Source organism: Lepisosteus oculatus, chromosome 10 (genome assembly GCF_040954835.1).
Source record: "Lepisosteus oculatus isolate fLepOcu1 chromosome 10, fLepOcu1.hap2, whole genome shotgun sequence".
Lineage (NCBI taxonomy): Eukaryota > Metazoa > Chordata > Actinopteri > Semionotiformes > Lepisosteidae > Lepisosteus > Lepisosteus oculatus.
Genome location: NC_090705.1, coordinates 8,114,594 through 8,142,197, shown reverse-complemented (window position 1 = coordinate 8,142,197; position 27,604 = coordinate 8,114,594). Strand labels below are relative to the sequence as shown.

Sequence of the window (27,604 nt, the reverse complement as noted above, 5' to 3'; positions counted from 1 at the left end):
CTGTTCAACGCAGTCAACTTTAAAACAGGTGAATCTGAAGACTCGTTTACAAAACGTAACGAGATTGGAGGGGATTTTTTTCCCCCCCGAGGCAGCGCTTAGACGGGCGGTCAGCATCGCTGTTTCGCAGCCGTGAGGACGGAGTTCGGTTCGGTTCCTGGGGTGCTACCTGCGTGGGGTTTGTGTGATCTCCCCGTGTTCGCGTGGGTTTTCGCCACCAGGCCGAAGGCCTTCAGAGTTGGTAGGTTACCGGTTAATTGGCTTCTGGGAAAACCGGCCCAGGGGTGAGCGTGGGTTCCCGTCTGTGTCTGCCCTGCGGTGGCCTGGCGTCCTGTCCGGGGTGTACCCTGCCCTGCGCCTGTTGCTTTCTGGAATAGGTTATTGTGTCACCCCCAACCCCGAATTTGAAGAAGTGGTTAGGAATGGATGGATGAATGGATTTGAACAACACGCAACGAATGAAAAGGTTAAAATTAAAGTACGTAAATACTTTAGTAAAACTAAATGAGAGAACTATTATCATCAAATGTCATAGTTGCTTTAAAAATGTAAAAAGAAAACAGTCTGAGGTGTCCAATCCTGGTCTTTGACAATCAGACTGTCTGCGCGTCTACATTTAATCTTGGCTCCTAACGAACTGAAATACTTGGTTTAAACTGGACCAATTCAACAGCCTCTCCCGCCTGACGGGCGAGGGACTGCTACTGTAAACCAGGAGAACCTAAGAATGAGGATCAAAATGATATAGAATATTTCTCTCCTTCATCTTATTTGTTTGAAGTTACTCTTGGTGAGACGCTTAGCACTAAAATGTTCACCGTTGCATGGATGCATGAGACTAAAAAGTATTTTTTCTCACTTATACTGTATAAACAGCACTATTGGCAAAGGCTGGGACGGCCCAGCTTACTTTAAAATGGCAGTATTATGCTTGAAAGTCTGACGTTGTACCAAGTACCAAGCTTCAAGCTCCAGACTGAACTCAAAGTAATTGAGAAACCGAGGTCCGTGGAAAGGTCTTGTTGCCAGACCAACGACATAGGCATGCAACTTTAATTACTCCGAAAATACTTACAAGGAAGACGTTATGAGCCACCCAGCCACGGCACAGTTAGTTTCCAGTAAGACCATAAAACGTGATATATGCCAACAGGAAAAAAAAAAAGGAATAATGATCTAACCGGTAGCGTTGGCCAAAACAAACAATCGTCAATTTATCGTTTTTCCACTCAGGGTTATTTTCACCTTAATTGCACGTGATGTATGCTTCAATGACTTTTCCCCGCCGATTTCTGTGGAGGGCTAGGAAATCCCTTTAACCAGTTCATGCCAGCTAATTTATCTCAACGCAACGCAGAACACGTCTCGTTACATTGTTACAAACGTCCTAGATGGGTCCAGAGGTGTCCTCTCGTTTTTAACCTTTCCTAACATTTTATTGGCAGCGTGAAAAAGGGGGCACAGTGAGTGTGGGGTAGCAGGTTCTGGGGACAGGAGGGAATGGCCAATATTTTCGAAGGTACGTTTGTCTCCCTGTTGAGTTTCCCCTCAGTCAAAGGTCTTCCTAAAGCAGACAGTGGGGCAGGTGCCGGTCCACAAAGATTGCACTACGTACTGTTAATTACTCGGGCGCTCATTAATTACCGCGCCATTCTCCTCTGTTCTCTTCTTTGATTTATGTCGTATTTAAAATCGGGGGGGGAAAAAAGGAAATATGTTTTTGGAGTATTTATTTTAATTTACGTGTCATTTTGTTTCTTTAGGTTGCCATCGCGGTGTTTCCCGCCTTTGCTGCTCAAGTCGGCGTGAAGAGGCCCTGTTTCTTCCACTCACATGGCTGTCTTCCTATATTTGCTTTTTGATTCAGGAATACAATATTGGAAAAACTCTTGGAAATATTGGAAAAACACGTATCTCAGGGGAAGCCGCCCACATCAATTTCTGAAAAATAAATGCGGCAAACAGCAGCTCTAACATTTTCGGAGTCAAACAGCACATCTCGAAAATGACTGTCGGCGATCCTGCCCTCTGCATTCAACTTCAGGGTTAGGCCAAAAGAGACTGGAGGGCGATACTGTAAATACCCTCAGATGTTTTATTCAAATTCTTCATAGGAGAAGAATTTGAATAATTCTCCTAGTCTCCTCAAAGCAGAAGCACTTGAAGGGCTGGGAGAAGCTCTTGAAACTGGTCCCATTAAGTCAACAATGATCTAATTAAGCTCGTTAGGAGGTGAATTGAATCGAAAACCTGCAGACATGCTGACATTCCAGGATCAGGACTGCCCATGAGAGTGGCATTTTTACACCGTGTGTTTTTCGAACTGAATCTGGCCCTGCTTGCAAGTATATTGTAAACCAAAGCCCTAAGCAACAACACGTGCAGATGCAGTATTTTCTGCCTGTTCTGTGACTTAACCCTCATCCTCACAGGAGATGCTGACAACTCCAGCCCTGGAGGATCAGGAAATGTCTGGTTTTCTCCCCACCTGGGCCCTTAATTACATAATTGAGCTCATTACTGGCTTTATGTTCTTGTTCTTAGGAAGCTGGAGATTTAAAGAGACCTGTACAACCTGCTGCACGGTGGACTGGAGATGGACGCCCCTTTTAAACACACCAACTACTCTAATTGATGCTGATGTGGTTTTTCTACTTCCTTGGTCCTGAAGGAGGTCTGAAAATAAATGTTGGAGAAACTGTTTGAAACTTCTTGTTGCCGAAGTAGAAACACAGGACAGATTTGATAGAACTGACTATGTTGCCCGAAGGATAAAGATGGCAGTGCTGTCACGATCGTAAGCCCCTCCCTTAAAGGACGCTCTGGCTCTTCCTTGTTTGTCCTGATTTTTTGCACCTGCCTCCTGTCTCAGCCCATTCCCTACAAAAGCCGGATGCCCCCACCATTCCAGGCTGAGCTTTGGAAGATGGACGCCCGGAAGCCCGCCTGCCCGCGAGTCCAGGAGTGGCTTGACGGTATAGGCTTCACAACGGCGTCCTGACCATCTGGGTCCGGGGCTGGGAGTGCCTGGCCCCCTTACCCCTTCTTTATTCCCCTGAACCTTCGCTGGATCCCGCTCCAGCTTTTAACTTTGTCATGTCCCTGTCTTAGATGGATTACCCGGCCAAGGACTCTTGCTCATTCTGGATTACCCTTCGGACTCCCTTTGGACTTGTTGGCCTGGACCACGCCCCCCCCCAGCACCAGCACACCGTCGACACGCCCCCCTGTTCTTCTTCCAGCCCCGATCCTAGTCCTCTTGTTTCACTCCCCTCTGGATTCTGCTGTCTGCATATGATATAATCAAGGATCGCTATACATAAAGATGGGTTAATACCAACTGGTTAATACCAGCATTTTTTATTTTGTGTTGTGGTGTAATTTTAAGACGAAATAATTACCGTAAATATGAGGAGATTTATTAGACTCATTAAGATTGTATTGATATTACAAATAATAAAGCAAACTATACAGGGTAATGCGTCCTTAAGTATTCATTTTGTAGAGAGGGCTTTAAAACATTCCATCATGCACAAATTTGGTTGTATTTAGACATGTTTCAGAAGATCCCCAAACTGTTTTATTTCTAACAGAAAAACAAACAGGGCGACACTGACTTACAGTAAACGAAACCGTTCGTACTGCTGGTTTATCTTTTTTTATTATTATTTTTAGCCACACAAACAAGCCCGGTGCTGGGTGAATGACTGCATGTGCACTGTGTGAATAAGTCCGAAACACTAGATCCCGATCCCTGTAAGATAATAGGAACAGTGAAATGAAACACAAACTACAGTAAGTGAGGCCGAACCGCACTGGCATCTTGTTACTGGAAGTGCATGCTGCCAGCCTGTTTCTGGAGGCACATGGACATGACGTGTCTGGTGACAGTATTACAACACAGCTGCTTCCCATGAAACTTACCACGCCAGGATCATTTCAAATGCAGAGCGAAATAAAAGGACACGCAGTGCTATAAGATGATATCACATTGACATAGTACTAGTTATTAACTTATGACTTAGACTAGGAAACAGTTTGTCCTATGTCCTCTAAGGACAGGCCCCGTTTTTTTAATTCAAAATAATTTCTTTCTTTTGCTTTTCCTTTCCCATTACACACACGAGAGATCAATTTTACATATAAGAAAAAGAAACTGGCAACACGTACACAATCTTGCAAACATAATGCAAAATACACAAGACACGTTACAAGTGAGATATCATGATGATGACATATTTTCTGTGATTTTCAGATCAAGCCAGGATACAGGCAGGTTCTTTGGAACATTTCCCGCCTCAGAAACACTACATATATAAAGTGCATCCAATCAGAAAAGAAATCGTTTGGAAAGGCAATCTTGATCTTTGATCTGTTTATGAGCTAATCTATAAAAAAACAGAAAGATTGGACCACGAACATGACCAGATTCAAATGTAAAGTGATAATAAGGTCTGCATGCTTTTGAATTGCTGTAGGGGTTGATGTTTGTCTTCTGTTCTGAATGGAAAAAATAAGTTTTCAATGTGAAAGTTTAATTTTTACACAACGTTCATAAAAATCCTTTACCTAGGGTAACATTCAGCGGGTATGGGGGACAGTGTACTTATAAAAGTGCTCGTATTTAAAAGGTTTCGCCCCTTGCTAAATGATCAGTTTCCAGAATTCCTTGCCGGACTCAGTCTTACACTAGAAAGGTAACAAGTGGACACTACCACACGCTGCAGGCAGGATTTGCATCATGAAGCTAACCATAGCGCGCTCCCAGGAGAGCACAGCAAGAGCAATGAGATGACTGGAACTCTCAAACGTGCCGAATCGAGTCTAGTAAGTGTAGTGTAGTGCAGGAGCTGTTTTCTGGGAATGACAGATGAGCTGCTGGAGGAGAGAGTGGAGAGGGCCGAGCCTCCTCTCAGGCAGAGACGTAGGGGGGAGGAGGCAGGTGCTTCTCGGGACCCCCCAGTGTCTCCTCGTATGGTGGGAGCAGAACCTGGAACGAGGACACAGAGGTCATTATTCTATTCACACCAAAGTTTGACTTTTCACTTAAAGGGGAACAGCACTGCAGTCCCAAATCCTCAGACTGGTTATAATATCGGCAACAAGATAAATTCTTTGACGTTATTTGAGCGCAAAAACGTGAATCTTGTGAAAGTACCGTAAGTTGCCATGTTGTCGCAAACTCGCATATCGACGTGATTCGGCCCTTCCCGCTCACTAGTCACTGTAACGACTCATGTAATGTGATGCACAAGCAAATAAATACAAGTGGTGCAGCAGACATTTCATCACAGAAATGTCCCATGTATAATTAACAAGTAAGTAGTATTTGTCGGCAAAACCGTATTGAAACCGATTGCAATATTTCTATTGGATTTAAAGAGATGTATTCACAAGCCTGCTTGTTTACAGTGTCATAGGGCTGCAACAGGACAGACTGGAAGTTTTGTTGCCTCGTTCTGAATCGCTGAAGATGTTGCTGTGCATATTTTGGAAAGTTTGTCTATTTTGTGGTGTAAATTGGAGGCTTTACAAGTTACTGAATACATTTTACTTTTATTGTGGTTTGAAACGCACTCATCAGTGCTGATTGTATCTAACCCCAAAATATGAAAATAGTGCAGTTCCCCCTTTAACCTTTTAACATGGCCATGTGTCACAGACCTCCAGAAGCAGTTTCCACCTTAAACATTTTGTAATAACTTTGTAAGTATAGACAGTAGAGGCCAGGTTGTGGCTGGAAGGTTGCTGGTTCAAATCCTGCGGCCAGCAGAGGAATCCTACTCTGTTGGGCCCCTGAGCAAGGCCCTTAACCCCAACTGCTTCAGGGGCGCCGTACAATAGCTGACTCTCCACTTTAACCCCAAGCTTCTCTCCCTGTCTGTGTCTCATGGAGTGTTAAGCTGGGGTATGTGAAGACAAATTCCTAATGCAAAAAATTGTATATGGCTAATAAAATGATCTTATCTTATAAATAAGATAAATAATAAAAATAATAAAATAATAGGGAAATATTATCCCTTCTATAGAAAGCATTGTGTAATTATCTGACTAATTTCACATAAACAGATGCCTGAATGTCTGACTTTTTCTTCTGGAGCAAGTAAAGATGACATTAGCTGATCCTTAGTCAGATGTTTTACCAGCTGCTGAGACACAAGTACTTCAGTTGCTAATTGGTAAGTCAATGTGAAAGCAGCATTATTGTATTGTATTAAGCTGAGTGAAGCAACTTGCTCAAGCGTACAGCAGAAGCACTTTAACCTGGAATTTGAACTCACAACCTTCTACTTACAGAGCCAGAATCCCAACAACTCTTTCACCCTGCTGCCTAGACAGAAATGAACTAGAACTATCTTTAAAAAAAACCTGTAACAAAATGCAAATCAAGAACTGGTGTTTATTATAACTAAATCTAATTAGAAAGTGCCTCATTGACAGTGAACATCAAAATGCAGAGAGTACAACTACTGCACCTCAGTGCAACTGAAGAAAACATTTGAAGGGGAAAGAACAAGGAAAGAGATTAATTCAAACACAGTCCGCGCTTGAACCACACACTTAACAACGAAAACCTCAAGTGGTCTCTGCAGGAGAGAATCCATTTGTTCTGACAAAAGCTCTACACCTTTCTCACAACACCTCAGCTCTGCGGGAAGGGCTGTTCTGTCCATGCTGTTACCTCACTGGAAACATTTAACCCTTAAACGTTCAAGTTATGTGGCAAGCTTGTACTTTTGAGAAGTGTAAAAAAAATCAACTTACAAAGTAAATAAGTAATCCCATTTTCTGTTTAATTTTATTTAATTCATAAGGTTATTTTTCATATCTATTCTCTCTTAGGGAAGCACGTCTAAAACTGAGAACAGTAGGTATTTCTTTACCCAAAGGGTTGTGGGAGTATGGAACAAGCTACCCAGCCAACGTTGGTGAAACTGACAGCCTGGCTTCCTTCAAAAACAAACAGCCAGATGAACTGTTTGATTTGATTCATTTGACAGCCTGCTGGGACCGTTGCTTCTTATTTTCATCCATAATGTGGAATTCCATATTCAAACATTTCTGTAGTATAGCTGCCATCTGCAAGAGTGTTTAAGGATCATTAGAGTCACTCTGGGATCTCAGCATCCCACTCGGTATGGAGACTAGTTCTGGAAGTAGCTAGTGTCAAAGTCAGAAGAGGTTGCTTTGGTCTGGTATGGTTGACCCTAAAAGTTTTTTTGTTTTGTTTCTGTGCCTGATGTCAGACTATTGCAAACAATATCTGAAACCCAGTCTAATATGAATGAGAATGCAGCCCTTGTAACTGTACAACAGGGAGAGACAAGCCTGGATCTCTGGTACTGGATTCTGAAAGATTTTCAGGGCACCTTTTAATCAGCACCTAATACCTAATACCTAATAATTAAGCACCTAATTAATTATTTCAAGTCATTAAGGACTGAAATGGAATAAGAACAGAAACAAACACACACCCCAGAGACCAGGGTTGCCCACCTCTGCTCTACAAATTGATTTGCCATTTTTTTGCAACGTAAAAAAAACATTTTGAACGTTTACATTCATGAAAGGGCGATTCAAAATCCATTCTTCCCCGTCTGTGTTTTTTTTCCAAAAACACAGATGTTATTTTGCTTGGCAAATCACCCCTGTTCTACGATTTAAGAAATTTCTTGTAGTTTACAAATATTAGATGGGATAGTTATTTGACAGTCTGCATATGGCCTTCTTACATCAGAGAGGTGGTAAGTTCATGCTCACAATAATGGACAATGATGCTGTTGACCCACACAGTAGCTAGTCTTTTTTAATAAAAACATTCAAATGCCCCCTATTGCCTTTACTCAACCATTTTGAGGAAAGGAGCCAAGAATAATTACTTTTATGTAAGACGCCTGAATTATACAACAGATAATCGTCTGCTTCTGCAGTTAGGCTTAAAAATTCCACAAATCTACAGTACCTTGGTGTATATTTTCAATTTTTATGAACACTAAGCTCAAGTAAAAGAGAGGAAGAAGGTGGTCATTTTTACCCAGAGGAGATCACATGAGAGAGCTTTTCACAGATTGGGGGGAATTAGCAAACATCAACATGAAGAGATAGTGGATAGCAATAAATCTGGGACTGGAGTGTATAGGCAGAGATAAATGGAAAAACTCCCAGTGATACAGTTATTGTCACTAGCACCTAGTATTTATCAGCAATATATACAGTAAAACATTATAGAGAACTGCATTCTGCAATTTCCCTCACAGGATCAATAAAGTATCGATCTATCTATATCCCAAAATGTTTTACAGATTTTGATCATGCTAATTTCGGCTCAAGATAAATTCGAGCTAACAGAACTACAAATCTGGAAAAGCACCTTAATGCAGATTAAGGGATTCTGAATCATTGGGAATGTTACGCAATGAGCTGGAAGAGAAACTATGTTTTTTTGTTTTGATTTGCATTTTCGGAAGCAGCTGAATGCTTAAGGGCCATATATTCAAGACGTTTCCGCACCACACTTAGAATTCATTACAGCATTTGTTTTGTAGATATAAGGGACCCCTGTGGATAAACACTACTTAGCAGCCAATATAACACATGGATTAGGTTGCCATTTTCATTTTGGTTGCCAATAATGTTTATCTTAACTGTGTTACCTATATTTTCTTAATGAAATTACTAATGACATTCTTCTCTGTTGATCAAAAATGTTGCATTAAGTAAAGACGTTAAGTCTTTACGTTAAGCAGTGAAAGTAATTGAAACCTTGAGAACGTCCCGGTGTTATCTTAGCTTGAGAAGGCATCTGCAGGCGTTGTTTTCATTACCAGCAAATCTATCACAGTTAACGACACTATGTTCAGAGGTGGATGTGTTGGACCAGCCTGGGTCACTAACCACCGAACAGTTACTATCCTAAAGACTTGAAGGTCATTTCTTGAAATACAGCCCTGGAAAACATTCTTTAAAACATATTTCAATCGAGACTGGCCACCTTAGAACCTGAAGGAATGAAGTATAATTAAGGTTCGTAGTTCTAAGATGTTAACGTGCTCTGAATCGTGCCAGGTCACAAATTCAGGACGTAACGCATTTAGTCCGAAGAGCGTAAGGTAAGATTAGGAGAGAGTTATTTTGAGGAAATCCCTTTTATAGGTGTGCAATGGTCAGTGCGTCTTCCTGCCACAAAGTAGTGAAAAGCTGAAATGTTCTGAGGGGAATTTTGTAGACACCCATGGCAATACTGTAAAAATGAATTCCAAGGTGAAGACGTCTTTTAAGAACAGTGCCCTTCAGGGAATAATATATTAAAGTGACTTACTTTTCTTCTTTAGTGGGATATAAAAATACAAATCCGAAAGATGTTTTCCATAGCTCTACACTTATGCACAGCAGCAAAGTAAGAGACCATTTCCCAGGACTCTGCTGGACAGTACAACAAGATTTAGTGCAAACGTCTGCTTTAAACTAATTGTGCTGCTATTGTGCTTCTTGTGCCTGAGCTGAAAAAAACATTTTTTCGCCTCATACATTTAATCCACATGGACTTCATTCTCTTTTCTCCAAAGGTAGTCTGGGCATACAGTTCTTCCAAGACCCGGGAGAGCAGGAAAGTGTAGCTGAATCTTCAAGTAAAGGTCAAGCAGTGTCAGTCTCAGTACAGCCTCACCTCACATGACACCTAGGGATCATTAAGTTCTCACAGCTGGCGATTCTGGGCTTCTGAGAGTCCAACTACTGAAATCTAACTTCTGTGTCTCTGTTTTGTTCTTCTCAAGGCTGTGCCCACGCACTTGAACGAGAAAAATCGGACGCCTATTTCTTTAACATGCTTCATCTGACTCCTGCTTCCTGATGCCAGATCATGGGATTCCAAGATCATTGTGATGGGACAGTTCTGTACTATTGAGGGGGGGGAAAGCAAAGGCAGAAAACAAAGAGCCCCAGCGATACCCTGAGGACTGGACTCTGGCTGGAGATCTCGCTGGGCAGAGGCTGGGCTACTGATCTCTGCAGCGGGGAGTTAGAACACTAGGGATCAGCAAGGGATTACAGAGGTCAACGGCTGCTTATAGAAAGACCATTATTACTCTCTTCCGCTGTCAAGGACACACCTGCTGCAGAAATCTGTTACATCACAAGCGTGGGATGTCTTGTGAAGGATTTATGATGGCTGATTCCAGTGAATGTAAGTTTAACGCCAAAAGAAAATCAACAGGGAGCTCACCAATCGCAGCGCCACTCTGATTTTTCCTTAACAAGAGTAAATCAGGCAAGCAGGTGGGACGCCAATGAAGCAACAGGGAAAAAGCACACTGCGATAAAGATGGATTTCTTGGGTTGGGTTCTTGGGATGTTTCAGGCTACTGGGGCTACTGGTGCCTCACACAGCCTAAGACACCGAGTTAGAGAGCACATATAATAGGATTTACTGACTGGGTGGTAATGGTGGTGCTGGGTGAGGATCTAGTCGGTATTTTTTTTTTACTGCTTAAATTGCCATTGTGCCATACGCATTAGGACAATAACCATGTCCGAGGTCAAACCCTCATGGGATACTAGTGAACGGCACCTTGTAACTCCATCCGAAAAGAGACAGGTGTTCAGTGTTGCTGCTGTCACACACTGAACTGCTTCTCATTAGCTTAGTACTTAATTTATTTGCTACAGCCTGCTCAGAGTATACAGGGAGCTGCAATTATGCGTGATTAATAAAACAGATCCCGTTTGGCTTCTGCTGCTCTTAAGGTGCATTCAATCTGGCTTGATACAGCCATGGTCACATTACAAACTGAGGTAATGTTAAAAATGTGTGTTTGAATGGTATCTTTGTGCTGGTTTCTTATTTCTCAATTAAGCTTTATGGAACCTGCATAATACCTTCACAATACTTACTTAGTGGATACCTAAGATGTCATAACAAGGTTCATAAGCCTTGCAAAAGACAATATTTGCAAAAAATTTCACAATTTCTCAAATCCTAATGCTAACCCTGACACTGACTTCTAACCCTAACCATAGTTCTGAACCTAAAACATACTGGAATGTGCACTTTCACAAATGGAATGAACACCTGTCATGTCTTTCAGAACAACAGTCATAAAGGGTTATGAATGTTGTATCTTATGTAGCCTCTAGCGAGAAATGGTTGCCCAGTGGTTGTGGTTGGCATTTTTCTCTCGCAGTGATGGGACCCTGGGTTCAATTCCTGGGGTACTATTGTGTGGAGTTTGTATGTTCTCTTCCCCGTGTTCGTGTGGGTTTCCCCTCCACAGTCCAAAGACACGCTGGCAGGTTCATTGGCTTCTGGGAAAACTAACCCCAGAGTCTGAACACACGTACGTTTGTGTCTGTGTCTGCCCTGCAATGGACTGGCATCCCATCCAGGGTGCCTGCTGTCTTGTGCCTGTAGTTTACCAGTAAAGGCTCAGGCTGCACTGTGGATACATTTATACTGAATAAAGTGGTTAGAAAATGGATTATGGATGTCGCCTCCTATGGAGGTTTCACGCAGTATACAAAAAGCATATTTCAGAGGAATATTTTGGGAAGCTGAATCTATGCTCTAGAAGGGTGAGGGCAAAGCCTGCAGTCTTCAGCAGTCATCGTAAACTGGCCAAGCTAATGTTCCTGTCAGTGTGTGTCTTCTGGGTTAAAGTCTTTAAACAACTGTAGACTTTGTGCTTCCTCTCCTTTTCCAGCATGACAGTTTCCCAGTTGTTTCTGTTAAAAACCTGCCAAGAGATTTTTCCCTTCATAATTGTCTCTCTGTTAGGTAAATGAGTGATTTTCATAAAGCTCTTTGCCCGTCAGAACTTTTCTCTGGAAATGTGAAGGAAAAGATTCTTGGAAATACGCAGGTATCCATGGAAAAGTAAACCTGCACAAACTGGTCTTGTCAGTGGTTTGGAGGAGACTCGCTTTTTCCTCACTCATTTGCGAGCTGCAGCTGAGGTTAAAAAGACTCAATTGGGTTTTTCAGACCGAGAAGAAACAAAAATGGATTAAGAATAAGTAAATAACATATGACATATAAGCATACCGAACATACATTCAGACAGCAGAGGGCTTGTACAAACAGGAAAAGTTTTTTTCCCCATTTAAGTTTTGCATTTGCATGAAGGCTTTCTGGAGCAGACTTACTGTAGTGTCATTAGTTGTCACGTACACCAAAATGTCTGCAGAGCCCCTTCCACTGACATATCTGTAGCAGTTCCACACACAGGCAATCAGGTACGCCTAGGGAGACAAAGGAAATAGCAATGGAATAACAAAATAAGTCTCACTTGATAATTATATAGTAATCCAGTAGTTACTTACAGTTTTTCCCATTCATAGCCTTCCGGTTCCTGTTTGCAACGTTACCACTCGCTAACTACCCATCATCCCCTCCTGTCTCCAGCCCAGATCCGACTGCTTCCCCTGCACATCTCAGCTACCTGACGTTCTTCTGTCTGCTTCCCATTACCACATTGTTTTCACTCAATCCCATGATAAACTCTGTCATCTTCACCGGTAATCGGACCCTGAACATTTCCGTGCCCTTCTTCGTTCCCCTTATGGGCTCAGAGAAACACTCTGTCCTTATGAATGAGGTGTCATTTGCCTCAGCTAGATGACTTACCCCAATAAAGCTCACTCTGCAAACCTTGCCTATTGTCCACCATAAATAGGACTTACTGTAACCCAATTGCTGAACTGTAATTTGCCTTTACAGCGCTCATTGGTATCAGAATAGGCCCATCAGCCTTTTTACTAAAAATGCTGTAAATTTGAACCTTATGGACATTCAGAGGAAGACAAATGTTTACAGTAATCCCCACGAAAGACAATAAACCAGAGGAAGAAGAGACAGATGTATTATTTCTGTAAATATGAAAAATACCGCTTCTGTTAATTCCAGTCTACAGTTCCTATTGGTCTTTTTTTTAGGGGAACGATCAGTTGCTTTGATTTTGTTATTGCACTTGATACAACAAAAACTGCAAATGTTCCAAGGGACGTAAATATAATAATAAAATATTATTATATTTTCTACTTAGCATACACAACAAGCTAATCAAACAATAGCAACATTGTGGTCGAACCTTCATTGAAACTTGAAGCTTCACTAAAATTATATTCTGGTTGTCACTGTGAAATAAAAATATAACTGCACAGTAGGATGTTAAGCAGTTTGACCATTTCTCAGGGTGACATGACAGCCCTGTGCTGAAACAGCCAAAAGCAACATTAAAGAGCTGCTCTATCAATGGATTCTATTATTGCTTTATAGAAACAAATGTGCTGGAAGAGCTCACTTTTTAAAGGCTCTGGGCTAGCCACATCATTTGAAGTTTAAGAAAATATCCCCTGAGCTCCATTATAAAACTAATTTGACTCATGCTTCAGACAACCATGGTTCTCTTCTTTGACAATGTAAAATTTATAGTAAAAAGCACTCTGGAGAATAATTAATGCAAATGCATGCTTTTTTACTGGAAATGGAAGCATATACATCATAAAGTAAAAATTATATTAGGCCTGTACTCCTAATGTTATTTTTTTAAAAAGAAAACACATTCTTCTCATACTTTGCAGACATATGAGTGGATGGAGGTCTGCTGAAATTAGAAGTGCTGAGGATTTTTGCATTTTCAGTTTTGTATGTATGATGACACTAGTGGAAAACACTAGCGTGGATGAAGTTTATACATAACTATTCCTAGATGATATATTATATATTCGGCATTATAGAACACCATAATCTTTCAATTGCAATGATAATAGTTGTTTGCTTCTAAGTTAAAATCTGTCACATGGATTTTTGTGTCTTGACAGATGGCATGGTGGTGCCGTGGTTTGAAGATCTGTGGCCCCGGAATCACGCTCAGACCTGGGGCGCTATCTGCATGTCCGTTGCATGTTCTCCTCGTGTTCACATACCGTAGGTTTCTTCTGGATACTCCGGTTTCTCCCCACAGACCCAAGACATACTGGTAGGTAAACTGGCTTCTGGGAAAACTGACCCTGGTGTGTGTGTGTGTGTGTGTGTGTGTGTGTGTGTGTGTGTGTGTGTGTGTGTGTGTGTGTGTGTGTTGCGTCTATGTCTGTGTCTATGGACTCGCACCAGGGCAGGCTTGCCAGGGCAGGCTCCAGCACCCCCAAGACCCTGAATTAGATGAAGAGCTTAGAGAATGGATGGATTTTTGTCTTAACTTTTTTCCCCGAACAGTCCTACAAACACTATACTTTGAAATGTATGGGTCTTAAACAAGCACTTCCAGTTTCAAGAGCCCTTATTGATCAACACATCTTTATGGAGAGTGGAAGTTTCCTCATTCTATACTTTAAAGTCTGGCTATTATGTTGTTCACTGCTCAGATGATGTTGCTCCAGGCTGGACAGGATGAAGAATGGGTTGTAACAAGGTATAGCCAGCAACGTTACCTTGAAGGCCAGAATGCAGCCGATAAAGATGAGCACAATGAGGACCAGGCACATGGCGTTCATGGACATGATCTCCTCCTTGTATGGGAAGTTCCCTGGCTGTGAAAGGAGAAGACACAGAGCAACTGTCAATCCAAACTAGGAGTGGAGCCCCCCTGTGGAAGCCAGAATGATGGTCTTTTTGATTGCCGAAAACACGCTGGACTCCTCAAGTAATGTCCTCTACGCACAGAGCTTGAGCATGATGTTGCAGGACCACTTCGAATTCCAGGCCTTTTCCACATAGCCTTCCCTTGTGATATCCAGAACACCACACTTTATGCTTACAATACCTGCTCTTCCTAGCAGCTAACCCACTGGGAAAAACAGGTTCCACAGACCCTTGCCAAATACTGACTATCACAAAACACAGTACCTTCTGACAAAGGACTTTTTTACTATATTGTTACAGCTGTAGGTGACTAGGGACGCACCTCAAATAATCTAGATAAAATGTGTAACATCTGGCATTGCAAACATTTCCAGCTCTCAAAGGGAGTCTGTGATCAAAGCAATCATAAAGTTTACCTTGGTTTAACTTAGCTAAGTAAGTTCTGGGGAAATTATTTAAGTGTCAATCAATAGTCCAGAAAGACACCGTATTAGAAGATAAAGGACAAGACATGAGAAGGAGGAGGTCTTGCCTTGGGCGTCTTCCTTTCCTGTGTTCCGGATCAACCAAAAAGACCCAATTGGAGCTAAGTATCTGAACCTTGCTAAGAGAGCCTGCTATTCTGTGGTTTTAGGGAACTGATTTCCTGAGTGAAGAATCCTGTCACGATCGTAAACCCCTCCTCTTAAGGACGCTCCAGCCCTTCCTTGTTTTATTCTTGATCACCTGTACCTGCCTCCGGTTCCTGCCCCCATCCTATAAAAGCCAGACGTTCCTGCCTATCTGGGCTCAGCTTTGGAAGATGGACGCCCAGAAGCCCGGCTCCCCGCGAATCCAGGAGCAAATCGACGGCATAGGCTTCACAAGGGCATCCTGACCATCTGGGTCATACCCCCCTTTTATTCTCCTGGCCCTTCACCGGATCCCGCTCTGGCTTTTAACTACATTTGTCTTTGTCAGGATGGATCACCCGGTTTTGGACTTTGGCTTCACTCTGGATATTCTTATGGACTCCTTTGGACTTGTTTGCCTCGGACACACCCCCCCGAACACCAGCACACCTTGGGCACGCCCCCCGTTTTCCTTCCAATCCTTATCCTAGCCTTTTTCCCCATGTTTTCTCACCCCTCTCTGGATTGTGCTGTCTGCATAGGGTCCTGAAAGACGCTTGGTGACAAATCCCTCTTTACAATAGGGAGATAGGTTGCCATTCGCCAAATGGATGTGAACCTATCTCCCCATGTAACTCCATGTTAACCACAGATTGCATTCTGCTTAGTGCCGAATGCAGCTTATCCCGTCTTTTGGCCTCTGTAGGCGTCATTTAAGAGTCGAATTCTTGGAAGCAGTCTGAGGTCTTTCTGGATGGTTGGAACATGGCCACTGCAACACCTTATTTTTATTGTAATTTTTGAAAAGAGTGAAACTTGTGTGTTGTAGGTTTTTGTTGTGTGTAGTTTAGTTGTGTGTCATATATAAAATGTCTGTGACACACTAAACTACTTAACCCAGTGTGTCTGAATTATTACTCTTCTCACCAAAGCTGTGCCAGAGAAAAAGGAAGGCATGCACCTCTAATCATACCAACTGCTCAGGTATATTCTTGGCAAAAACCTTACAAATTGGGAGTTATGTTTCTTTGATTTACTTATTGATTTATCTGCTCGGTCATTTGCATTTTCGAAACTCCTAACTGGTAACAGAACTTTAAAGAGGAAACATCTGAAATAGATCCTTGTTAGAACTTGCTGATGTTTTCACTCAATGATTCTGATTACTATAGGAATTTACATGCATTTTATTCACAAAACGATTTTATTTTCAAAAAGTGAAAGCCATACTTACCAGCTGCTGGAGGTAGTCCTGAATGGTGTTGGGATAAACAACAACACTAATTGCAACCAAGGTGTTAAGAGCAAAGTCGAAGATTTGATAGCAGAAGAATGGGATGATCCAAGCGGCATGTTGCTGTTGAGACAAGAGGAGAGAGTGTAAACGCTCATCAGCACAACAATCACCTTTGAGAAAGCCATCTTCTGTTCACGTCAGAGGCGAGCCTTCACAGAGCTGTTTTTCAGACACAGAGGTTCAGTAGTTTGGACGAACCTTAATTAAGGTGGAACAATGTGTTACAAATAGTGAGCTATATAGGGATTACTCACCTGGTTTAGAGAACAACACCCCATCTGTAAGAATGGGGGTATCTGAGCCCCCCTTTAATAAAGGACAAGCTAGGGAGCTGGACTGGAGGGAGGGATGTGAAAAGCAAACACACAATCGAGTAGTGAAGTAAGAAGAGGGATATTAATATGTAGGCAGCTGGACATGGGTGAGATTAGGGCTTGACCATCTCCTCAGCTCTTAAAAACAGTTGCATGAATCTCTTTGTCTGCTGTTAATCCACTGGATGGGATTTTCTTCACAAATAATAAAGTAACAAGTTCTAAAATACTCACAATTTCTACCCCAGAGTATTTGTTATATCAGGAAGATGTGGTAAGAAAACACTTCTTAATGCAAAAAACAACTTTGTGGAAAATCTATATTTTTAAATATTTTAAAATTGATGACAAATGTGAAACTTGTTTTTACTTTTCTAGTTCTTTTTCTTGTCTCGTGAGTTGAATTACACCATCCATTATCAAAAACTCTCTTTTGTGGATAAAGATCACAGTAACCTGGAACCAATCCCAGAAGAACATGGTGCAAGGCAGAACTACAATCTGCATGGGGCTCAAATCCACTACAAGGCACACTCAAACGGCGTCAATTTTTTACATCAAGTAATCAATGCAGAATGTTTTTGAAAGGTGGGAGTAAATTAATACACAGCAAACATCGTCAGTGCAATATACTGGGCTAAACTGACCACTGTGAGAGGGTGGTAGGTTCAAACAAGATGGAGACTCTTCTTTGAACTGCATTCCCCAGAAGGCAAAGGGGAATGACCAGCATTCTCAGTCACCTGACCAACTAGTGGAAGACAATTAGTCAGGTGACATTTAAAACCAGGAAGTTGAGGCTTCCAAGGGATCATAGACTCTGCTTTCTAGAAAGCCATCAGAACCTCTGTTATGCAATTCATAATAAGAGGGATAAGGGAGCACAGAAGGAAATGACCAACCAAGAAGCCCAGAGATATAAAACTGTGACTTTCTTTTGGTCTCGGAGAGAGACTTGTTTTATGGACCTGGATAATAGCTTAGCTGCCCAGCTGTATTTACTGAGAGAGACTGAAGAAGTCTAGTTAGGTTTGTTTTTTAAGTTGTTCCAAAAGTGTGATTAATGCCTGGTGGAGTGGAGTGTTTTCATGTGCAAAGGTCCTTGAGGCATGCGATCAGAAACACAGGTCTTAATTACCACTTAACCTCAACATGGCTAAAAATACAATTAAAATACCCCAGTAGATTCTATCAATGAGCACTGCAAGATGGAAAACTGGAATGTTTTAAATAAATGTAAACAGTTACCTTGTAAGCACCATATGTTGCCATTCCACATATTAATATCATGAGGAGGGAAATTGCAGTGGCAATGCAGATATCTGTAAGGAAATAAGACACTCCTAAAAATATGCAATTAAGTGCAATTACACACAGCTTCAAAGAGCAAACAAAAAGGACTTCAGTTCATTTAGTTTATTCCATAAATAGAGTCTGTTTTATTAATGCCCCTTGACTGATTTTTCAGTTCAGCTCGCTTGAATGAAAATTCACCATGTACAGTAACTGCACCCATGCCTTGGTTCAAATGACAATGACATTTTGAATCTTGATTTTTTTGCTGCACTTGCCCAAGGTATGATTTTGAGCATCAGACAGGATCTGGCCAAAAAACTCTTTAATGACCTGACCATGCGTCATTCCTAAATGATGTCAGAGACCAAGACAAATCCAAACTGGGGGAAAAGATGGAGAGACTGTAGGCCTTTAATGTGAATAAGACACAAATTCTATCAGTGCAAAGCAGGCTGCTCTTCCCGCCAAGCAATAGGCTGACTGCTACTTTAAAACTCTTTTACGAATGGGAGATGCAGCTTCAGTGTCGATTGCAGGTTTATTTTTCCTTTCATTATGTCTTAAAGAATTCATGAGTGACGGAAGGGTCTGGCCGTCTCACACTAGAGGTTTCACCGGATCATAGCCTACCCTGAGATATGATCCACAGAGCTCCCCTCCGATTTTCTCTGCCAGTTGCTTTACCATTGGAAACCTGAACTCCCCGTTCCACCAGAATCTCTCTGGAGACACGTTTGACCGGTTCTGGCCGAGCCCAGTAACAAAGATGACTTCTGAGTTCCTGCTTCATCACCTAATTCAAAAGCCTCCTTTATTTTCTAAGTTTGGTAGTGTACTAAAACAATTCAAAGCACATGATCTTTAAAAAGAAGAATAATTCTCTCCTGCCTTACAATCACAGGCAGTTCTGGAGAGTAGTGAATGAATGTGTCAGAGGAAAAGTTTAGTAGTGGGAGAGTGTCATACTTGTTTCATACCGGCAGCAAAATTATAAGGAATGGGTAATACAAAATGGAGAATGCACACTCGTTTATTTTAAAGTTAGTGTGGCTCTCCTTACCTCAAGGTGTATCCATGTTTCCTATTTTTTTGCAAGTTTTCAAATGGTGTTACTTAGTTTTCAGTGTGGGCAGCTGTGCACAGCAGGTCTAAGCAGCTATCAGGTTTTCTGATAGGGTATTCAAATATTTGTACTTCATAAGAAACAAATACAAGTATAATAATATAACTACAAATATAAGCATAAACACATTGAAGCTTTTATATTATAAAAATACCTATGAACGTTGAAAACATCTAAAATATCTGCAGGAAAGAAACAAATCTAGTTCCATGACTGATGGTATTTGGCAGACTTAACAGTTCCAAAACACATGTTCTTCTTTTAAAATGAAACAATTGTTAAAGTTATGTTAAAGTTATGCCGATTTCCTGAAAATTGCAATGTTTCATTATTTTTTTGCAAATAGGTGACACCAAATATTAGATATTGTGAAATTTTAACATTGCTTAGAGAACTAACACGCAACCATTATGCCTCCAAATAACCCAATAAAGGTTAAGACAGCAAACTAATTGTTTTTTCTGATCTTGCTTTGGCTTAACATTGTGAAATACGGTTAAACAAATGCAGGGGAATGGCCCCTTGAAAAGCCACAGAATTGAGCAGTCAAGCAAGTGACCTTGTTTATTATAATATGTTCTAACATTTTTGAAGTTATAAACTGATTAATGTGGCAGTTTATTTTAGAAGGGAAGGCTTATCTGAAACTCTGCCTTTGATAATGGGCAGATTCCTTTCCAATAATCACTTCAGTGCATTTCATTGAAAGGAGTAAACCCAAAATAACACTTATGGCCTAGACCATCAGATATTAATGATTTGAAAGGTCAGTTTCTGGAACTACCAATGTGCCATAATAAGAAGAAAGCACTGTGATAATTGTGTCCCATTGACTGAAAGAAAATTGGAATGCAGAAGTGACATCGTTAGGTCTTAACTGGCACTATAACAACCACGTGCTGATTCATTAAAATCGATTTATGCTCCAATTAAAAATCTTAACGACTAAGCAATATTCTGTGAGTTAAAAGGTAGCACAACACTTCTCCACCATTGAAGGAGTTTTTGAGTAGGGCATCAAACATATTTCCTAGCGGACATGGTGTCAATGTGAACATCGTATCAGTGAAAGTGAACAGCCCTGGTAGGAAGACTTGCAATATTGTATCAAGACTCCACATTCTACTAAATGCTGCCTGCATCCAATTTCCTGGCATCTTTTTTTTAAAATTGATTAAATTGTACATCAATCTCTGATCAATTCTTTCCTTAAGAAAAATAAATTAATGAACAAATCATCCATTCTTCCCTTATACTGTAACTATAGGGATAATATCCCTAGGAAATTATAAAACATAGGTAAATATAGGCAAAAGTTAGCAACTTTACTAAATACAATATATTGTAATAAAGTAACATTTTAACATCACATGCCTGGAGGTTTGATATTAAAACCAAACACTCTTGAATTTCAAAACCACATCTGTTACAGGTTTTTTCGTTTTTTCCTCTGCACTGTATAATCATCATGGCAGATGTGCTGTAAAACAGAACACACCCACGCTAGGATCCTCTGCATCTGGGGAAAATCCACACTGTACACTGTGTGCTTCCACAGCTCTCTCAAAACGAGTGCGCAGCTCTGCTGCACCCTTCGCAGGCTGGGGCCTTACGTCAGATAAGAGGAGCCAGCAGCAGACATCCATAAGCTGGTTAATCCTTGAGAATTAGGACAGGGCAGTCGGTTTTAATAGATGTCACCAGTGCCAGTGGCAGAAATGCAGTTTACAGACGACCAATTAAGTCAGAATTTTTTGGGATGAAGTGCTGTTTATTATTTTTATTTTAAAAAAGCACAAAGTAAATTATGCTCTTAAGGGGCCCAAGAGACAGTTACAGTTTCTTACAACTAAACCATTGACAATATAAAAAACAGATATGTAGCTGTACCTAGAGAATCTTAATCGCAGCATTCAATGCAGTTACATTATAGCATAAATGAAAAATGGGCAGACAATGGATTGGTCTGTATTCCTGAGGACGTTAATGGTTAATCTTTCATCAAGAATCCTGATTTTTGTATTTTTAACTGAATCAAGGGGTGTTCCTGTACAGCTCTCAAATTTCTAAATTGCAAGGGGTGCCAAACACTGTCAATTTCCCACTGCGTTTGAGCTACACAAGTGCACTTTCTCTTTACTGCCCAAATATTTTATGACCGTTAGTTCAGTTATTGTTATTATAATAATGGATTTTACTTGTTAGGGACCTCTCCAAACCCAAATACATCATACATTATGATAAAGAAAAAGGCAAAAAAAGTACAACCACAAGTATAAGAAAATAAATTAAACAAATATATACAGATTCAGACAGATACAATATAGTGCAGGGCAATCAGATATAGGCCCTAGTAAAAAGGTGAGTTTCAGGTTTAGATTCCAAGAAAGTCAGGAAAATTAGTCTGGTGTGAGTTAAAACTCTAGCTGCAGAGTTTTGGACATATTGAGAATAGTGTTAGGGAGACCATTGAGTAAAAGTACCAAGCAACCATACCAAGCAACACTGCAGAAAGAAGGCAGTCCTCCTTTTTTCCAAGGTTTTAACACACAAAACATCACTTGTCCTTACTTGCGTCATCCATGAAATCGAAGTCATTCCCCAGCTCAGCGCTGCTCAGGTGATACTGGTCTGGGTCGCTGAGGGCAGTAAGCAGAATGAGCAAGACCACCGCATTGATAATCTGCAGACAAAGAGCAAAACATCAGCAGCTGACAAGAAAGCTGCACACAGTTGCAGAATTATTGTGCTCAGTGCTGCACTTTTGCTGGATTGAATTATCAGCATAATCTTCCAGAGGCTACAAATGGATTGCTAGACATTGTCCTAATTCCATAACTCTTTATGAGTGTTTTAATCCTAAACTTGCTGTTCCAAAAGAGTTATTCTGACAAACCTGTGAGATTTCACAAGGACTGGGCCGTATATGTACAGAATCGACAATACTAATGAAGATAAAATGGCATCTAACAAAGATTACTTACATGAATATCTGTGTATAAATTCAATAACAACTTATCCAAACTGTTGTATTAATTTATCCGTTTATTTAGTTTCAAATCAGAACCACTATTCATTTCAGGAGGGAGTCACAAAATGAAGGCCTGACTCTCAGACTGACACAGAGTCAGAAAACTTTTTCAGTGGGCTGTCTGAGGCCACCATTAACAAGAAGCACAATCGTATCTACCCTTATGTGGGCTCAATACAAATATGACAGAGACATGGACACCCGTGCACAGAGGCTGTACTGTGTCAACACATTTGTATGCCTTTTCAGACACAAGGTATTTATAACATCCCTGAAAAAAACTCATTAGAGATAATAAGGAAATATGCAAAACCATTATAGCTGCCTCATTATTATGTTCAAATAAATCACCGTGGATTTGAATCTCCCCTTGTTAGCCCTTGGATACATGACTGTAATGAAGAATTATAGCACCACTCAGACAGAAGGGGAACGTATTAAACTCCCAGGTCCTCAGTTAGTCAGACTGTCCTAGAAAGTAAAGGGCGCTGAAGCACAGAATTAAGGCTTATTGAAAGCACAGGCACGTCAGCGTCTCTTTGTCGATATCCTGAATTACAATCAGACCTACTCAAAATATTGTAGGAAAATATAACTTGAATCAGGGCCTCAACATGATTCCAGAGATTTATCTGCTTTGGACCAGAAAAACATATCCACAATTTATTTAATTGATATAGTTACATATGTACAGGCCATTATCATTCATCATTATGAAATCCATAATTTTTCCATGTTGTCTAGGAAGTTATTCTATGTACAACAAAGGATAGATGGAATTTAATTCCTCTTGACAAATGTGGGTTCTTCAATGGTCTAACAGACCTCCAATGACCTGCTTTGTCAATCTGTTCTTCACCTTTCACAAAACTGCCGCCACGATTTACCATTGATTTCAGTATCTGCAAAAGTTCCAGTTAACAAGGTTCCAATGTATTCAAAATTTAATTGCAGTGCACCATGTAAATTCCAATTTGATTAAGCTGATGTTCAGGAAAAAAAAAAGTGTCTTGGATTTCAAGGCACACTGCTTTACTGTTAAGGAACACTACTTCTCTGAGAATAGCCTTTCAAATGGCTCAGGAAAAATATTTTACTGCACTGTTTGGTAGGGATAAATAAAAAGAATAAATGAACAGGAACGCATATAACAAAATGGAACAACAGGTAAATTCAGATGTTAAAGAGATGCGCCCCTATCGCTCGTTCACAGCGAGTTAGTTAACCGCTGGAACTGCAATGAGGCTGACAAACAAGAACAAATTGGGAAACAAAGGAAGGTTAACAAGCCTCCAACACAATCGGCAGAAGACGACAGATGGACTGACTGCGGGGAAACGAAGAGAAAACCAACAGCCGGTCGCTGAAGTGCTGGACAGCTCCTCCGGGCAGACACGGCGAGCGCGTTTCCAAACGCCGGCTGAAAACTAACGCCGGTAATGGAAAATCCGCTATTGTCCTGTGGAACCGTATCCTGTACTCAGGAAATGAGATCGGATTACAGCATTACGACTCGATTTAATAGTTCCCTGCGAACGTTTAAACGGTGAGGTTGTGTGTATTTTCCTTTCACTGGAGTGAGTTAAAGGCAATAGGAGTTTGGAGATGAGGTTGGGATTAAACATGCGTCAACAAACCGATATGCAGTAGTTGAAGGCGGCCGGGGGAGGAAGTATCATCAACTCGGTTAATTATTAATTGCCAAAGTATCGCAGAATAGTTTAGGAAGGACACATGTCCATTTCAACGAAAAGCATTTTTGGCATCGACACCTATGTCTGCAGTTACAATATCTGGTGAATGATCTAACGCATTTGTAAACGTATCATAGGTAATTCAACTTGCTCTTAGGCATACGAGTGTGTGATATGTCTGTGTAAAAATGCAATATTTCTTATTATTTATTTAAAATTGGGAATTTTGTTTTTTGACATAATTTTGTAAGATGCTTTGAGATCATCAGAGCGCACTATGGTCTTTAACTTTTGGAAGCCGTCGCAATAAAACACCACAAAGTTGCTCTCATTAACTGTTTAGCGCTCGCACTCCGGGGTTTTCGTCAGGACTTGATAGAATGCTGCAACAGAATGAACATGTACTTGAAATTGACTTTATAAACACGTGTAACAGGGCTGTGACGGGCGTCGTGTGCAACTCGGTATCTCCTGCAAATCTCTACCCCCTCCGAAATGCGCACTCTCCTGGATGCTTCACGATAGAGGCGACTCTTGCTTTTGCTTGTTACGATATGGATAAAAAAAAAGACGTTGTGTGTGTTTATATCGGTTTCTCGGTGTACTGAATTAACCTGTTGTGCAAAACTTGAACCGCCACCAACTGAACGAAAGCTTACGTTATCTCTACACAAGACAGGGGGACCCGAAAGCGGGCACACGAGCACACAAAGGCGAAGTGCGTCTTTTTGCCTTCAGGTTTTGCATATAAATCCCCGATTTGGCGGCGCCTGCGCATTTCGGAGGGGGACACACATTTCCAGGGGATACCGAACTAGATGCGACACCGGTACTTTAAAAAATGTCTGCTGAAAAAGAAATTGATGGTATATATAGATGGATGCCTCTGGAGGAGATGTATTGCGTCTGCAAGTTCAGACTGAAGCAGTTTACAAGACAGGGTCAATATTAATGTGAATCGATACGACGTTTGATTTAGTTGATGTAGGATGCGGTGAGCCAGACCCGTTAATAATTAAATGATTGAATTGCTCTAAACGCTTTATTTTTACATGGTGGTAATACAATCTCAAGAGACTATGTGTGTGTGTGTTTAAGCACGTAATAGACATTAACCCCGTCTACACAGCGCGGATTCTAGAAAAAAATAACCTTAAAGGCAAAAACACCAAGTTCTTGGTACACGAGTCTCATTTAAAAAGTTACTTTACATGATCCACATATAAAAGTCTTCTTGACACATTTGATAAAAAAACAAACAAAAAGAAAGTCCTTTAGAAAGTTCTGTACTGTTTTTGATTTTCATTTTTACATGTTTTTTATTTGTCATTGTTTGAGTTCAGGGACCCGGCTGTTTTCAGCGAGCAAGTTCGTGAGTGGAAATGTTTTGCAGTATCCGAGAAGGAACAGTGCCAAGGGTTTATCTCAGTAAGAACTCTATTTATAAACGAGTGAGCGTCCGGTCATATTTAACCACAGCGTATGCTCATATACTTCAAGGAATGCCATGCATGTCTGTGAGGGAAAACAGAATCACAACGCACGAAATATACGACATTATAGCAATCTTTGAGGTCATATATATCTAAATAACCTTCTCTGCGGGTCAAAATCCATTACGCAAATTAAAAGCTAAAGAGAAGAGCGCATGTTCCAGACAGCACCCCTGGAAAATGACCAATTTGGGGTCTTGGCACAAATTTGGCCGAGTTGACATAATTGAAAATGTTACGAGACGTAATCAAATATGCTCTGCGCATGCAACTCTACGTTATCAGAAGAAGCTACAGAAGTATCGCACATTAAGATTTCATTTTGAGGGCTGATATCAAACGTACTTCGAACAACGGGCGCACAACGGATTTTCTCAATTGACAACGCGCAGTTTGCGTATTTGAAGCGAAAAAGTTGAAACAGTCCGTTTTCCCGTTAACGGCGAAGTCGCGTTTTCCACGTCGATATCTTTTGAGACACGGTGGCGTTTTCGGGAATAAAAAACTCAGAGAGGGGGGTTACTCACCAAGTACCAGATCCCGAGAATAATCGTGCCAGTCCGAACATGACAGCACAGGCAGCAGTTCGTGGAGTACCACCGGTCCAAAGGGGAAATCATGATGGAAGACCGGGCGTTGGAACGAACTATTTCATGTAAAAAAAAAAAATCTATTCGAATTTTTTTTTTTAAAGAAATCGTATATGTAGAAAAACGTCAACGGCGGTTCTCCCACTTCAGCTGCAGGGCATGTATGCGGAGCTGTCCTCAATCCGTTTGATGTTTCCTGTGCGCAGTCCTCCTGGGCGCCGCAAGCTCCTCAGCAGTAATTGACAAACATCCCGGGACACGTGACCGCCGATTTAAACCGGGATCAGGGAGACGCGTAGCTCGTCACCGGGCAAGCCTAGGAATGACGACCGGAAATTCCTTTACCTGCACGGCTGTTTCTTCTACTTACACGCAGGGTAAACGTTCTGCATTGTGATGAGGGGTGTTTCGCCCAGCTAACAAACAACACGTGTGACTTCTCGCCTAGGCGTTTAGCTTTCATAGGACCTGGTTGCATCTTTTGGCACAACACGGAGGGAGCTGTGAGCGGCGTGTGTGAGGTCTAAATCACACAAAACTTTAGGACACATAATTTAGGCCCCCTTTGTCTTCTAATTTTTGCTCCAGTTGAGTTCTTAATCACAGGCTGATTTATTTCCGTTCGTCTTTATCTCTCAATTTTCTTTGGGCTCTTGGAAAATCTGAATGAGATTTGTAATTGGCATCTGGGATCATTGGCCCTGGTGTGAGTTTTGTGCGTGTGTGTCTGCCCTGCAATGGACTGGTGTCCCATCCAGGGTGTACCCTTCCGTGCGCCCATTGCTTGCTGGGATAGGCTCCCCCGCAACCCTGGGTTGGATAAAGATCACATGGATATCTGGATGGATTAGTTAGAAGGCTGAGGAGAGACTACATAAAGTTCTGCGTGCAGAAGCGTTTGGAAATCACACACTTGAGCATGAGCATTTTTGAAACCGAGGACTGAGCACAGAAAAAAAAAGAAACAGAATCAGCGAGCAGGTCAGTTATTGGCATCACCGATACTGGTGATTGACGGCTAAGCTGGAACAAAAACCAGCACAGGGGAATCCCAAGTAAGCAGAAATGAGAATCACTGATTGAAGTGAGAAAAAGAAACCTCCCCCAGATCCCATTGTGATTTCCTGACTTCAGAAATAGGCCAGAACTATTTCCGTGCACTGTTCAAACCTGCAGTTATCATGCACATCATCAAATGGAGTGGAAGCTCATGCACTGTGTGGCTATAAACTGTTCTGTGCAGTAATTGCTCACGGGCAAATTACAGGCAGCTGCCATGGAAGAGTGCAGAAGCACTGCGTTCGCCCATTTCACAGCTCAGTGCAGTCTGCAGAAAGAGTAGAGCTCATTTTTACAGTTCTTTCCCCCCACAGAAATAAGGGATCTACATGTCAAACATCATTTGAAATATGATCCCGCAACTGGTAAAATTATGGATAGAAACAACTATATCAAACTTTTGCTAGAGATCAAGAGCATTTTTTTATATATAACATGCCATCTGCTGAATGGCTGATGGTTGATCATTTTTACTGCGAAAAACATCAGGTTGTTTATAAGTCATTAGGTTATAATGA

The 27,604-nt window shown here is 41.2% G+C and overlaps 1 protein-coding gene across 1 annotated transcript; it reads right to left on the bottom strand.

Annotated features, from left to right (window-relative positions):
- Positions 1 to 3,642: 3,642 nt before the first annotated feature.
- Positions 3,643 to 26,358, bottom strand: laptm4b (lysosomal protein transmembrane 4 beta). Its single transcript, XM_069194827.1, has 7 exons — positions 25,965 to 26,358; positions 21,791 to 21,902; positions 18,049 to 18,122; positions 16,424 to 16,546; positions 14,428 to 14,526; positions 12,142 to 12,237; positions 3,643 to 4,990 (listed from the first exon to the last, which is right to left on the bottom strand). Exons 1-7 carry the CDS (start codon positions 26,055 to 26,057, stop codon positions 4,913 to 4,915), a joined length of 675 nt encoding a protein of 224 aa, XP_069050928.1. The 5' UTR covers positions 26,058 to 26,358; the 3' UTR covers positions 3,643 to 4,912.
- Between the last annotated feature and the right edge of the window lie 1,246 nt (positions 26,359 to 27,604).